At 38.7% G+C, this 15,000-nt stretch overlaps 2 protein-coding genes across 3 annotated transcripts in view; one reads left to right on the top strand and one right to left on the bottom strand.

The window, feature by feature from the left end:
- UQCR-C2 (Ubiquinol-cytochrome c reductase core protein 2) overlaps positions 1-11,780 on the top strand; it is an 11,888-nt gene extending 108 nt beyond the window's left edge. The window contains exons 1-9 of the mRNA XM_027357844.2: positions 1-33; positions 8,230-8,375; positions 8,531-8,722; positions 9,024-9,243; positions 9,406-9,617; positions 9,737-9,950; positions 10,143-10,254; positions 10,858-10,967; positions 11,141-11,780. The exon at positions 1-33 is cut by the window's left edge and continues 108 nt beyond it. Of these exons, the coding sequence (XP_027213645.1) occupies positions 1-33; positions 8,230-8,375; positions 8,531-8,722; positions 9,024-9,243; positions 9,406-9,617; positions 9,737-9,950; positions 10,143-10,254; positions 10,858-10,967; positions 11,141-11,224 (1,323 nt within the window). The 3' untranslated portion in view covers positions 11,225-11,780. The remainder of the gene's footprint in view (positions 34-8,229; positions 8,376-8,530; positions 8,723-9,023; positions 9,244-9,405; positions 9,618-9,736; positions 9,951-10,142; positions 10,255-10,857; positions 10,968-11,140) is intronic.
- An 830-nt stretch (positions 11,781-12,610) lies between these two features.
- Positions 12,611-15,000, bottom strand: part of LOC113806678 (receptor-type tyrosine-protein phosphatase H) — a 34,083-nt gene continuing 31,693 nt past the window's right edge. For both annotated transcript variants that reach the window (XM_070141674.1, XM_070141675.1), the window contains 2 exons: positions 14,892-14,961; positions 12,611-14,454 (listed from right to left, as the gene is read on the bottom strand). In XM_070141674.1, coding sequence (XP_069997775.1) covers positions 14,435-14,454; positions 14,892-14,961 — 90 coding nt within the window. In that variant the 3' untranslated portion in view covers positions 12,611-14,434. The remainder of the gene's footprint in view (positions 14,455-14,891; positions 14,962-15,000) is intronic.

Here is a 15,000-nt window from a genome sequence, read left to right as displayed (position 1 = left end):
TTAGCCAAGCCAAGCCTCCTGAAGAACGTCGTGGTGAGTAGAGGAATAAGAAAGAACAGACGGTATATAGGGACCAAAAGAAGGGAGGTACAGTAAAGAAATAGGGTTAAAATACGAAAATGGGACGAGACCGGTCGAAGATTTTCTGGACGCCTTGGCTACGCAATCGCTCAGCTGATTTAGTCTCTATTACGAAATCTGTTGTTTTTTCACGTGTTTGACTTATTTGCTTACGTATTTATCAGACTGGAACGGCTGTATTTACTCTTCATGATATTTGGATTTCTTTCTTTACATGTCCTCTGAGAACTTAAATAATCAGTAATGCCAAATTGAAAGTGCAGTATTACTTTCCCGATAAAGGTTAAAGTAACCTACTAGTACAGTTGCATGATTATTTAACAGAATAATTCCGCCTAACGGATCGCGACGATATTGGTGTCCATGGATTTTCCTCTCTACTATCTTTGGGCCTGTTTGTTTAAATTGTGCGAGGCATGAGCCAGTGAATATTCCTTAAACAGAATTGGGATAATATACAGTATGAGGTAGTGCCTGAGTTGGGAGATAAAAGCTATATAAATTGATTGACCAATACAAACCAAGGTAATTTTCTATATTACGTTCGCCGCTCCAATATCGACGATTTTGGTATCGTTGGATTCCTAGCACTGTCCACATTGCAAATATATAGTTTTTTATTGTGCAGAAACCCCCCGTTAGCGACAAACTTGACCCCGATAGCATGCGAGGGCATGAAAGGTTCCAGGGAAAATGCTACGGTAATTATCTATATTACTTGTGCATAACCGATATTGACGATTTTGGTATCATTGGATTCCTCTCACTCTGTACAGCGCAAATATGTAGGTTGTATTGTGTGGAAACCCCCCATTAGCGACAAACTTGGCCCCAATAGCAGGGGCGACAATGTCGAAGCGGTGGATGTAATATATAAAATTACCCTAATGATATAACCTCACCGTGAAAATAATCATGGTTATTCACATGACTTTACATTGCAGGGGGCTGCATCCCCTGCGACCCCCCCTCTGTGGGGGCTGCCGCCCCCCCAACCCCCCGCCAAGGAAACAAAACCTCCACCACGTATTCATGGCAGGATAGAGTGCACACGAACTAGATGCAGAGCCGATAACCTACAATAACCTAGGATTTTTAAGGTACTAACCTGGTTAATTAATGCTGCTAATTAGTAGGGAGGGTGCTCCATTGCCGCAGAATGTTAAGGAGGCAGGGTGTGTCCGGCAGGAGGTCCTAGGCCGGAGGATACAGCTTTCTCCTGACGGAGGAGGCCATGGCGGAAGCACATCTCTAGCATTTTTTCGTGGCTAGTTGCAATTTCGCGGCTAGTTGCAATTTCGCGCAGAAAATCCGTCCCCGAATACGAGCACCCTCCACACTCAGCCATCGCGGCGGCTATGACTGACTTCTGAACGTGACGATTATTTCAGTTAGGAATACGGATGTCGTTATTCCAGAGGACGGGAAACTCGACCTTGAGGCCATTGGTCTAACATGGAAACAGGCGCTAAACCCGCCGATGAGGGCAGGCCACCCTGTTCATCCTGATTATAGTACAATCGTCTCTATATACAATGCTGACTATGCCAAGGTTAATATGCTGATTCACTGGGAATCAGCATACTAACCTTGACATAGTCAGCATTGTATACAGACACGATTGTAATATAATCAGGATGAACAGGGTATACCAAGAACAGAAGAGTGCCCTCGTTGCCGGGTTTTTCGCTACTCACTGTTACACCGATGGCCTCAAGGTCGAGTTTCCTGTCCTCTGAAACCACGATTTTCAAATTCCTAATGGAAATAACCGCCGTGTTCAGTACTCTGCCAAAGCCGCAGTGATGACCGAGTGTAGAGGGTGCTCCTACTCCGAGACCGATTTCCTTCGTGAGGTAACAACCAACCAGGAACAAATGCTGGAAATATGCTTCTGCCACGGCCTCCTCCGTTGGGAGAGAGCCTGCGGCAGGTGCGGGCAGCCAGCATGCCTGGATGTGAAGAAAAGGTTCAAGAGCACCCTCTATACTATCAGCGACATCTCTTAATCAGGTTAGTACCTTAAAAATCCGGTAGAGGTTGAAGACCGCGACGCGCGTAGATAGAGGAAAATGGACACCGCCATCTTATAGAGCGGGAAAAATAGAAGGGGATAGCGTATAGTTTAAGATGCACCGGCCTTATAGTCACCGCTAAATGAGGAAAATATAACGCGCGGCCGCCTTTCAAATTCAAAGTCGATGAGCTTGTTTACCTTGCTAGGAAAAACACGACACTGACCCACGAACGCATTTTTGCGTTCGCGAACTAGTCCGTGTATCATTACGCGCTTGTCAAAACGATATTTGGCTAATTATCTGTGTCTGCTGGTACGCATTTATACCTTTAAAGTCTTTTAGTAATGATATTATACTTCAATTGCATATTTTTATATTTATCTATACCCTCATATCGAATCCTGCGCATCGAGTGTTTCACACTTTCTTGCGCCAGCCACAGGTTGACAGCTCACCAACCCGCTCATTTCGAGATTGAAAGCCGGTGAGAAATGTTGCGTTTCCAGTGTTGTGTTGATTCTGGGTTCTTTTTTAAGACCTTTACAGTGGCATCGAAGAATAATTCGACTTCAGTAACCATCCCAGTTTTATATCTGAGCCCATCAAGAGCTCCAAAGGACGAAAAAGGTGATTAAAATTGAAGCAATACCAACAGTACAAAGAAACGAAAGTTTCACGTTTCCGGATATAAAGGTATTTGGTTTATTATTTTACGGTGTGAATGCAGCTCTCTTGCCGTACATACCGTGGTGGAGAGAATGTGTCCCGGGGGGTGTTGGGGGGCTTGCCCCCCATCAACCCTCCCCTCGGGCAGTGCCCGAAGGGCACGCCTAGTCACGGCAATTTATATTGATATATTAGGTTGGTTGGTTTATTGGTCAATACGTTTTTGGGGGTTGGAACGTGTGAATTCCCGTAGAGTTTTTTGTCGAAATGTGGGTTGGGTTCCCGTAGAGTTTTTATTTATTTCGCGTCAGTCCGTAAACTTTCAAAGATGGCGGTTACATCCGTAGAGTTTCATTGGCCGATTTTAAGCGCTTTTTGTGCTAGTTTTACGCATTTTTGATCGTTATTCTTCTTATTTAAGCTTGTTTTACCCCATAATTTCCCTGATATACTTCATGCCCTCCCCTACTAACGGGACTAGCAAATCAAGATCGTCGATGGAGAAATGGTACTCGATCTCCTGAACGATTCATTCGCAAAAGAAACAACGCCGAAAATCGATGAAATCATAGGATTTCATGCAGAAAAACATCATTTTTTTCGACTTAGTCTCTGCGAGGGTGCGTCGCGGTCTTCAACAATTACCAAAAATCCTAGTTTATGGTAGGTTATCGGCTCCGCATCTAGTTGTTGTGTGCTCTATCCTGCTGTGAATACGTAGAGCATATTTTGTTTCCTCGGCAGTCGGGGGATTGCAGGGGGCTGCACCCCCTGCAATGGAAAGTCATGTGAATAACCATGGTTATTTTCACTGTGGGGGCTGTGGGTTATTAGAGTAATTTTCTATATTATGTCCGCCCCTCCGACATCGTCGCCCCTGCTATCAGGGCCGACTTTGTTGCTAACGGGGGGTTTCCACGCAATAAAACCTACATATTTGTATTGTATAGAGTGAGAGGAATCCTACGATACCAAAATAGTCAATATCGGAACAGTGGACGTAATATAGAAAATTACTCAAACCAAGACACTTTTCTTCTATGGCAATATTTGTTCAAATACTTCCCAAAGGTGCTATGCATATATGAACAGAGGTGAGGGCCCAAAATTGCATAAGTTGATCATGTTCTTTCATGATGAGAGTAAACATTGGACTGACCATAGAACCGATGACTGCGATGTGCAAACTAGTGCATGTATTACTGCGTGATTGTCGAAATGATATTTTGCTAATCATCATTGTCTGCAGTTCCACATTTATGCTTTCAAAGGCTTTTGTTAATGTTATACCTCATTTACATATTTTAAGATCGATTGAACAGGTTTAAAAGGGAATTGGTCTGAAAAACCTTCTACGCACGCGCATTTTCACATTTCTCACTACCAGGTTTGACGGGAAGATTCCCGGTCATTCGGTGACAGAAGGCCAAAAAGAAATGTTTTGTTTTTGGTGTTGTGTTGATTCTAGGTTATTTTTAAGACTATGCAGTGGCAACGAAGAAGAAAAAGACCTTAATAACTATCACAGTTTGATTTCTTAGGTCATCAAGTACCTGAAATCCCCCCTAAAAGTATAAAAACAAAGGGGTCCACAATAGACCGACTAACCGACCAAGAGAAGCGAAGGAAAATTGACAGTTCGGTCTTTCGATATACAAAGGTATTTGGATTATTGTTTACAGTATGGATGTATCTCTATCTTGCCATACATACTGAGGTAGAGGGAATGTGTCCCGGGGGGTATTGGGGTGCAGAGCCCCCCATCAGCCCTCCCCTCGTGCATTGCCCGAATGGGCACGCCTAATCACATCACCGTACAAATTCTAGGTTAGGTTGAGTTATCGGTCAGGACATTTTGTTGTGTTTCGAAGGTGTGAAATCCCATAGATTTTGCTAAAAGATGCATTGAATTCCCGTAGTTTTTTATATCTTGACGCATTGGTGAGTAGACTTTCAAAGATAGCAGGCATGTCCATAGAGTTTCATTAGCCGATTTTTAGCGTTTTTGGGGAGGGCGTAAAGTATATCTGGAAAATTCTGGGGGTAAAACGGGCTTAAATAAAAATTACAGCGATCAAAAATGTGTTAAACTAGTACAAAAAACTAGGTGTGCCCTTCAGGCACTGCCCATGGGGAGGGTTGATGGGGACTCTGTCCCCCAACACCCCCAGGGAGATACTCTTCTTCTCAGTATGTACGGCAAGATAAACCTAACTCCATACTGTAAACAATAAACCAAACACCTTCTTTCTACATTGTGGATCACTTTGTTTCTAATCTACTTTTTTTTTTTTTTTTTTTTTTTTTTTTTTTTTTTTTTTTTTTTTTTTTTTTTTTTTTTTTTTTTTTTTTTTTGCATTTGAGGCACATGATGGGCTCGTATATCAAACTGTGATGGTTATTAAGGTCTTTTTCTTCTTCGTTGTTACTGTATAGTCTTAAGATTAACCACATAATAGACGAAACATATCTTGCCGGCCTTATGTCACCAAATGGCCAGGAATCCTGTCAAATCTTGCACCTGGAAATGGACATATGCGCATGCTCAGAAGGTTCTTCGGACAGATTTTAATGCAAAACTACATAAATAAATAATAAAATATGTAAGTGAGGTATAACAACAATAATAACAGCCATTGAAAGTATATATGTGGAACAGCAGACACTGATGATTAACAAAACATCATTTTTACAAGCACGTAGTAACACATGAACTATTTTGCACATTGCAGTAATGAGTTTTGTAGTCAGTCCAATTTTTACTCTCAACATGTAAGCAAGATTGACTTCGTTAAAAATCAAGCTCTCACCTTTGTTCATTTACATATAGCACCTTTGGGAATCAGTTGCACAAAAATTGTCATAGAAGAAAATTGCCTTGGTTTTTATTATTCTATCATTTCATATAGGTTTTATTACCCAACTCCCCCACTATCTCGTACTGCATATTGTTTAAACTATTTTTTTATTCCCCCCCCCCCCCTTCCCCCGTTACCAGCCTTATTAGAACTTCTCGCCAAATTTAAGAAAACAAACATTAAGACCTCTGGTGGTGTGAGGGTGTTGTGCACTTAGTCTCTGTGGTATGCAGAGGATATTTGTCTTTTTGCAGTAATTATGGAGCCAAAGCAGCTGTACCTCTGTTATTAATGACTCGCTTTCTTGTCCTCTATAGAATTGCAGTGTCCATTTCCCTTTATCTCTGTGTCAGTCTCGGTAACAGGAACCAAAGTTGGAGAGTTATGCATAGAGATAGACATTGGCCTTTCATAAAGCATAAGAAATAGTCAAACAACTAAGGTAGAGCTGCTTTTGCCTCATATTTATTGTGAATGATAAAAATATCCACTACTGAGATGTGGCTATAGAGCATATCAGAGAAAATCATAAAGAACAGTTACAGATCTTTTGTGAATACCGCCCCTGGTCTCTATTTTCGATTAGTTATCAACTTTGCTCTGTACACCTATCACACAGCTAGTTCTGTGTGATTTGTTATAATTATTTAATGGGTTACTCTTTACAGTAATTACACATTAATTTTGGACCAATTGAATATGATATTCATGTAGAGGACAAACTCTGCTCCTGAGTTACAGCTCGATCTTGTCATGCATACGAAATGCAGACCATGTTTCCTGAGATGGTGTTGGGGGTAAAGAGCATACTGTCACAGAATGCCTGGTGTCAGCCTGTCGAGACCTGGCACCAAAAAACATGCAAGTGTAAAAGATTATTGTTAACAACACTATAGATAAATCTTTAAACACATAAAAGAAGTTTTATAACCGATAAAAGACATTAAAAGCATAAATGTGGGAGAGTATAACTGCAAAATATAATTTTGATAAGCACGGAGTAACACTTGGAACTAAATATATTAAATGTTCATACATTAGATGTTTTGTGTTTCAAAGTTTTTATATATGCACCAATTTTTATTATGAATACTTATGATATCCATACTTGTGCATGGGCAGCCATCTGCAGGTAAATTAGACAGTTCTAGTATCATAGTCTTTATTGCATGGTCTTAAAGTGAAATTTGTTTTCATTGGTAGAGCATAGTTGTGTTTCTGAATTCTTGTTTGATACTCTGGTCAAAAAGATCTCTTACTGAGATTGTTGTGATCTTGGGAACAGTAAAATACAATAACAATGATTCAGTTGAACATCATCAGAGGTTTGTCACCACAGTGGGCAGGAATAGGATCCTGAGCATGGAAATAGCTGCCTCCTTGGAGCCAGCATTCTTCCAGTCATGGCTCATCCACACTTGTTTATCGATGGAAATAGTCCAAAAGCCCCATCCTAAATGTCTTCCGAGTCTAATTACCCTCCAAGAGCTTTGTGCATTTGTTGTGATTCACTCTGGTCTTCAGCGAAAATTCTCATTGGGAGACCCTTTCACTACGGCCCACTGCCAAATTTTCCCGTGATGGCATGTTCATGTCACTAGCCCCTCTAGCCAAATTATTTCATGACATGGTCACAGCATCCTGATTGCAGGGTTTTTTGTCACATAAATCACACTACAAGTACTTAGTCAATTACTAGCTAGTACTACTGATCTCACCTCTACCAAGTTCCCTGATTTTTGAAAATATATATTTTTCTGTCTTATTTTACTTTTAGTAATTTTAATGAAATAATGATAACTAGACATTATAAGCAAAATAACATTGTCAGTACTAATGGCTTAAAAAAAAAAAGGAAAGCTGAAATCAGATCGCTAAGCACTATTAGAGCCATCTATGTGTAGACATTTTGCAAAAAAAAAGTAAATTTATCAGTACTTTTTCCTGGCAGGAGTGGGCTAACTGTAGTATACCAATATATCTGTTTTTCTGGTTACTTCAAATTCTTTCATGCCCATCAATGGGATTTTGGAAAGGGTGTTTAGATTTTCCTATGATTTATCTATTCAAAATTCTCATTTTGAAAGTCCTTCATTCTTGAGTGAAGAATTTATCCTTGTCAGTGCTTGAAAAGGATTAATGCAAAACCTTTTATGGCCCTCAATCCTTCCTTTGAATCTTAGTTGCTTAATTCATCATCACTACTAACAAGAGTGTCCTTTCTGTATTCCTCTGCGTTTACGATTGTCACCCACTATCCAGGGAACTGTATCATTCACATTAACACGGTTGTTTGTTTGCACTGAAAGCAAGCTGAATGGTGTGACTTGTTTTGCTGAATTCAGCTTGTTTGCACTTCTCTCCAAAATGTGCCTTACTTAAAGCTAATGCCTCAGAAAAAATTGTGCTAGTTTATATTCTTTTTTATGTTCTACTGTAATATACCCCATCATTTTCCTGCTTTAAGGTTTCCTTCTATGATTGTAGAGTTTGTTATTTTCTTTTTCTTTCTTTTTTTTCCCCCTATAGATGAGACTAAAACTGAATTGCTAATATATACTATATTTCATATTAAATGATTAATAATCTTGAACAATTGCCAACAGAATCGTGGCTATGCAGCCCAGGCAGCCGCGCAGCAGTCATACAACCTTCCCACTCAGGATGTGAAGGTGACCACCCTGCCCACAGGTGCTGTTGTTGCATCCCTTGAGAACAACGCTCCAGTTTCCCGTGTAGCTGTCCTCTTCAAGTAAGATTACACTTCTCCAGGACAGTTTGTTTGTGGGAAGTGGAGTTTGCTAGTATTACTTGATTCACTGTCAATAATTGAAGCTTTCTTCACTTTTGAACAGGTGTGTTAATTTTGAATACTGGCATTGTAATTGCTTGGTTTTACTCATACAGGGCTGGTTCTCGCTATGAGACTGCACCCAACAAGGGAGCAGCCCACGTGCTGCGAACATCTGTTGGTTTGGGCACCAAGGATGTCTCGGCCTTTGCAATCACTCGCAACATCCAACAGGCGGGTGGCTCCCTTACGGCAGAGTCCGGCCGTGAGCATGTCATGTATAGCCTAGATATGACCAGGAACAACCTGTGAGTATTTTAATACCATTTTTCTCAACACATTTAGTAGCCATGAAAGGATAAAAGTTAATTGTATTACTGAACGTAATAGATGAAGTAATTTGTTAATATTATTATTACTGCTTTTAGCTTCTTTTTTTTTCAGTAAATAATTTCATGGATCCTTTACATTTAAAATGATAGTACTTATTATCAACATGTAATTTTACATCCAAATTTATCATTATTCAAATAGTAAGGCAGATATCAGAAAAATATGTTTCTAATACCCCAGTCAATGAAAGAGGTATCTGCTTATCCTTTTTCCCAGGGACTCGAGTCTGGAGGTCCTTGCAAGTGTAGCCACTCAGCCTTCCTTCAAGCCATGGGAACTGGCAGACAACCTTAAGAGGATTAAAATTGAGCTTGCTATGCGAGATCCTTCCACCCTGGCCCTGGAATTGTTGCATGGTGCAGCTTTCCGTAATTCTGGCCTTGGGAATTCCATCTTTGTGCCAGATTACCAGCTTGGCAAGCTTTCTCAGGGTGTGGTATGTTGTGCACTTCCATTTGTCAGATTGATTATGAAGGTCTTTCTCAACATACTTGAGATTTACCTTTTGTGATGGGTTTTCTATTTTAGGTTCAACTTTGATCTTTGAAATATTGTGTTGAAATTGCAGACACATTATTAATAAATGTACTCTCTGCAGATGGGTGACTTTGTTGCCTCAACCCACCTGGCCAGTCGCATGGCTGTAGTTGGTTTGGGGGTTGACCATGAGGGCTTGGTATCTTATGCCAAGAGCCTTGGGGTGGGTTCAGGAGATGGAGTTCCTACTGTTGGAGCATATGGAAGTGGAGACCTGCGGCAAGAGAATGGAGCTGCTGTTACTTGTGTTGCTGTTGCTGGAGCTGGTGCCAGGTAAGACAGAGAGAGAGATTGTTGTAGTTTTTGTTGTTTGTTTTTTCTAGTGCTTAAAAACTCTTGGTGATTATTTTGTGTTAGTGCATTAATATTCCTGTATGTCTCTGCTTCCTAAGCATTGGCAGCAGTGATGCAGCATCCCTGGCTGTAGCCCAGCAGATCTTGGGCATCGGCCCTAGTACCAAATATGGTGGCAATGCCAGTAGTGTACTTGCAAAGGCTGTGGCATCATCTGGAGGTTTAGGCTCGGCTTCTGCTATCAACATCAACTACAGCGATTCTGGCCTTTTTGGTTATTTCATTATGGCTGACTCTGCATCAGTTGATAAGGTAAGTGATGATATCTTCTAATGTTTTTTAATCATCTCTTTTTGTTTGTTTCTTCTATATTTAAGTATCTTGCTCTGTATATAATACTACATATTCAAAGGATCAAGAGTCTAATTGATGAGTATTGGAAATTATAAGATTTTGCATATACTTTTTTTGTCCCTTTTTGAATCACTAGCTACTTGTTTACAGGTTATTGATGCTGTGCACTCTGCAGTGAAAGGACTGAAAGTGACTGAAGCTGATGTTGCCCGAGGAAAGAAAATGGCAAAGGCAGCTATCCACATGGCAACAGAGTCAGGAGGTGAGTCACCCATTCACACTCCAAACTGACTAGCCAACTGTTCTAGATTTAGCCCATTGATCTCATTTACCTTGCTAGTTCATGTTAAAGGATAATAAGTATCTTTCGATGGCAGTTGTGAACACCTTCATTGCAAGTATCTTAAAAAAAAAAAAGTATTACAAGATTCAGTGTAGATCCCAGAGGAAGCTGCAGGTCCAAAAGGAGAATACAGACATTAGGGATTTTCATTAGAAATCTTGTAGACCAGTGACCTGTCTAAGCTGATTTTCAGGCTTTGTGATCAGTCACAAAGGACATTGACATTCATGACACCAACCGGCGAATCACTTTTATTAAAAGGTTTAACTTTTATTTCCCAATATCCATAAAAGCAGTCATATTTCTTTAACTATATCAGGGAGAAAAACAGTTCAAGAGGATTTACTTCATTTTAGTAAAGCTATTAAATCCAGCATATTCTGTGCTTGTAAGAATAGGATACATTAATTATTCTGTGTAAATCATCTTGCAAATACACATAACCTATCAGCTCAGGATAACTACAAAAAAAACTTTTATTTAGATATTATGATATATGTATAATGAGGGATTTGTGTGCAGCTGAGCATCTGGAGGACATGGGACTTCAAGCTCTCCTGACTGGCACGTACGCCAACCCCTCCGCTGCTGCTGCTGCCATTGATGGTGTTACTGCCTCTTCTGTCCAGTCTGTAAGTAGCCAGGTTTCTTTCTGTGTGTCTTTGTCATTCCTTAAAAACCTTAGGTTTGAAATAGTGTTACACTTCAGACAGCAGTTGTATGAAATATTGCTTCTCTATTTATATGAAGCATCCAGAGAAACTTGCGTATAGTATTCCACCATTTATAATTCTTATATTTCCAGGCTGTGAGTAAAGTCATGGGAGGCAAGCTGAGCATGGGTGCCATTGGTAGCTTGTCTGCGGTGCCATATATTGACCAATTGTAAAGAAAAAAAGTGTTTATCCTTTTTTTTTTTTTTAATAAGGAGGCAGTTTAGGATGTGGGCAGTTTCATCTAGAGAGCTAAATCCCTTCGTTAGTGTCATCACCTTAAAGTGGATCATTTAATCAGGTTGGATAATTAACTACCGGTGAAAGATTGTGAGAAAAACAATTTATCTTCACACTGTGTTCATATGTTGTATTATTCTGCTAAGCAGTGCCTGCTTTGCATCTGAATACAACTTATTTGAATACACTTAGCCTCAAGATTAAAAGTAGTAGTAAGGGATATATATTATAGTGTTCAAGTGTTTTAAGTCAAATTATCAATGAATTCTGTTCTCACTATAATCCTAACCAAATAAGGTGCATTTCTCTTGAGAAAATAAAAACAATCGCAATCACTACAAAGATTTTTAAAAAATCAATTGTTGAAGGAAGGCAAATGTACATAGGTATCTGAGGCTGACTCTCCAAATTGTACTTGTTGTAGATATTTAAGTTAATATTTGTAAAGGTATAATAATGTACAATATTCCACTGGAATAAACCCTATTTAAATATGCAGTTTGATTTGCATTCCTGAATATTCTGCCTGCAACTGATATATATTCATGCCTCTGCTCTTTATATTCAGTTTCACTATGGAGTACCATGATTCATTGAGGAAAAAAAATAGTGTATATATTGAATATTATGTTAACACAAAGTAGTATTTCTGTAGACAAAAAAATCCTTTGAAATTAAAGTACCATTTTGCAAAACCATTTAGGTATTCATATATCCTAGAAATGTAAAGTGAAAATGATCTTACATATAATTTATAATATAAACCAATGTTTATAAGTAATTCAAACCATATAGAGTTACATTAAGCCTATGGTGAAGCCTAAGCATCAGAAACGTACCACAATATCAGGTGGCATTCAGTATAAACCTCCCCCCCCATTCCATGCCCGTTGTTGCTGGGGTAGGGGGGTTGTTAGGAGACAAACTGGTAACCTGGATACACACATGACTCAACACCCTTCCTTGGCATTTTTCCAGTGAAACTGATCTAATCGCCCTTAAACCTTTCTCTTTTGTTAATCCCTACTTTACCCCGCGGACAACCTTGCAAAATCCCATACTTCATCATTAGACAACTCTGATCGAATCACCCTTGTTAATCCCTACCTTCCTGAACTGCTATACGATTTCTGACGTAGCACAGGTAACCCACCTCTTTACCCATGTTGTGGACCCCTATTCCACAACATTCATTAAATCAAGACATGTTAGATTAAAAAATGTTATTTTTTTTCAATAATTATGGTGTACTTTCAATAACTTAATCAATGTATCTCAAAGTATTAATTTTAATTAGTGTAATTCAAGGGTTGAGTTAAATCTTTATGAAAATCAATACATTTATTAATTAATAATTCATTATCAGTGTAATATAATAAAATCACAAAATCAAAGATTATATCAAACAACATACAAGACATCATTTAGGATCTTGACAATACATACAACTAGACAGTTATGACTCACTATTGTACAATTATGTCATGAAACGACAAAAACAAAATCAAGAACACTGGGAATTACGTTATATCTTAATTACTCAAATATTATCAAATAAAAAAAACAAAATATCACTGATTATGAATGTAATTATTTATTTAATATTTCAAAAGTTAATAAATCACTTCGATATTACGCAAAAGCATAATGATCACAAGAGATGCTTTTCCTCTGTGAATTAAATATTATTCTAAAAGAAACAAATAGTTCATTTTGATTAGCACAAACTTGAATTGTATTTCTACGTTATTACATTAACCAATTAAGCAAAAAAAAAAAAAAAAAAAAAATCATAAAATCAAATACGCGATTGACAAAAAAAACACCTCACGCTCTGTCGGACAATAACAGGACTTGTCACTGCCTGTACACTTCCATTGAGCTTTCTATCTTAGAAAACAGTTATTTGAGTACTCTTACAAACTAGCCTATTTCCATTAAATGCAAGTAAAGATACACCCAACACAATATTGCCACATTAAACTTAATAATCAATTTATTTCAATATGTTTTACTTTCTTCCTAACCCTAATAATGTTCCAGAATATCTCTCCCATATTACTAGAATAACTTCCATGTTACTGTTTCCCATTTCTAATTCCTGCCCACCATGTCCCATCACGATAGTACACTAAATTACTTGGCTACTGGACGCTACTCCGAGACCTTGTCCACAGTCTTCGTCACTGAGCGTCCTTTTATTTTCGATATGGGGCTCATCCTGTCACGCCCTGTGCTGTTATCACTTATCCATTTCTCTTAGAACGATACATGCATGAGGACTTTGGTGTGTCCCATCATTTTTTAACACGATTTATTACTTTTCACTTTTTCTACCAGCCACCCGACTTTAATTTCTTGTTCCCCGACTGATACATTGTTGTTTCGCACTCGTGATTTCTCACGTGGTGTCATCCTTTATCATATGATGTTTACGTCGCTTCGGGTCATGGTGCCCCAGTTTTTTGTGACTGCCTCCTTTCCAGTCGACTGCTCGAGTCCTCGCTCTTTCTGACGTCTCGTCCAAGCTTGTTTATTTGAACCATCCGAATGGCATCCGCTTTGCCCATTTATTCGCGTGATGATGACGTGTCCACGACACCCTTTTCACTGTTGCACCTTTCTACAGAGCTTTATGACCTTTGGTGTTTAGCACATTCATTTTCCTTTGTAACCATTAACCTTTTCTTACACGAAGTATCATTTTAAAAGCTAAGTTGAGAACTAAGTAGGGTAGGGAATGAGTTTTTCATTGGATCTTGTCGAATCATTTACTTAAATACTAATACAAATAATGCTGTTGGTTACATGTGGTATTATTTAGTATCACGAAATGTATAGTCTTAACAAAAACAAAATGATTCAGAATATTTAATAGCATACCATGAAATTAACAAGTACAAAAAGCAAGTAAGATATTGATGAGACTATTACGAGCAATTACTTCAATATATCCAAAATATTAACAAGACGTTCAATTGAGGTTCTTCATTGCCACAACACATCCAGGCTGAGTTGCAAGTTAGTTTTACCAGTAAGGGCGAAACGTTACTGTGAAGAGGTGGCACGTTTGCTTTGCTTCATCTGTGGAGAAAACGTTACCACTGTGCAATGTGGTAAGAAATCTGGTTGTCCCGTATGCGCCATTAAGCATTATCATAAATATCTGAAAAAAAACTTGCCTTATTAGGGTGCCTAAGATGGAGCATTTGTATACATTGCAGACTCATATTGATCGTTGTTTCAATATACAAAGGAGATCACATTTATCGTTGAGATGAAAATCAACACACCTAATAAAACGCTACATAATACTCATATATACAAAACACGCGGATCATTCATTCGTGATCTTGCAAATGCAGTAAAACTACATTTACCATTTACTTTTCTTATATTGAGGTAAAGTTGCATTTAACAAGACGGTGATGATTAATGATATGTCGGATCGGTAATAATTAACTTGATAATTAACATGGTGCGCATGATTATTTGAAATAGAACGATATTATTCGGTGCGTTACGCCGACCGTCACCAGTCTATCAAGTGCAACTTTGCTTCGAAAGAAGTTTCTTAATTAATATTTTAGTAGTTATTGTTACCTTCACTATCTAGCCATGCTTGTGTTCTTTTGCACTCCTCCACAGTTAGGTACGCAAGCACATATTGTTCCTGAAAGAATAATGTGTCTATTAGTTTGCGAAAACGTTT

Source organism: Penaeus vannamei, chromosome 3 (genome assembly GCF_042767895.1).
Source record: "Penaeus vannamei isolate JL-2024 chromosome 3, ASM4276789v1, whole genome shotgun sequence".
In the NCBI taxonomy this organism is placed as follows: domain Eukaryota; kingdom Metazoa; phylum Arthropoda; class Malacostraca; order Decapoda; family Penaeidae; genus Penaeus; species Penaeus vannamei.
The sequence above is the reverse complement of the archived record's forward strand: the minus strand, read 5'-3'. Positions and strand labels throughout refer to the sequence as shown.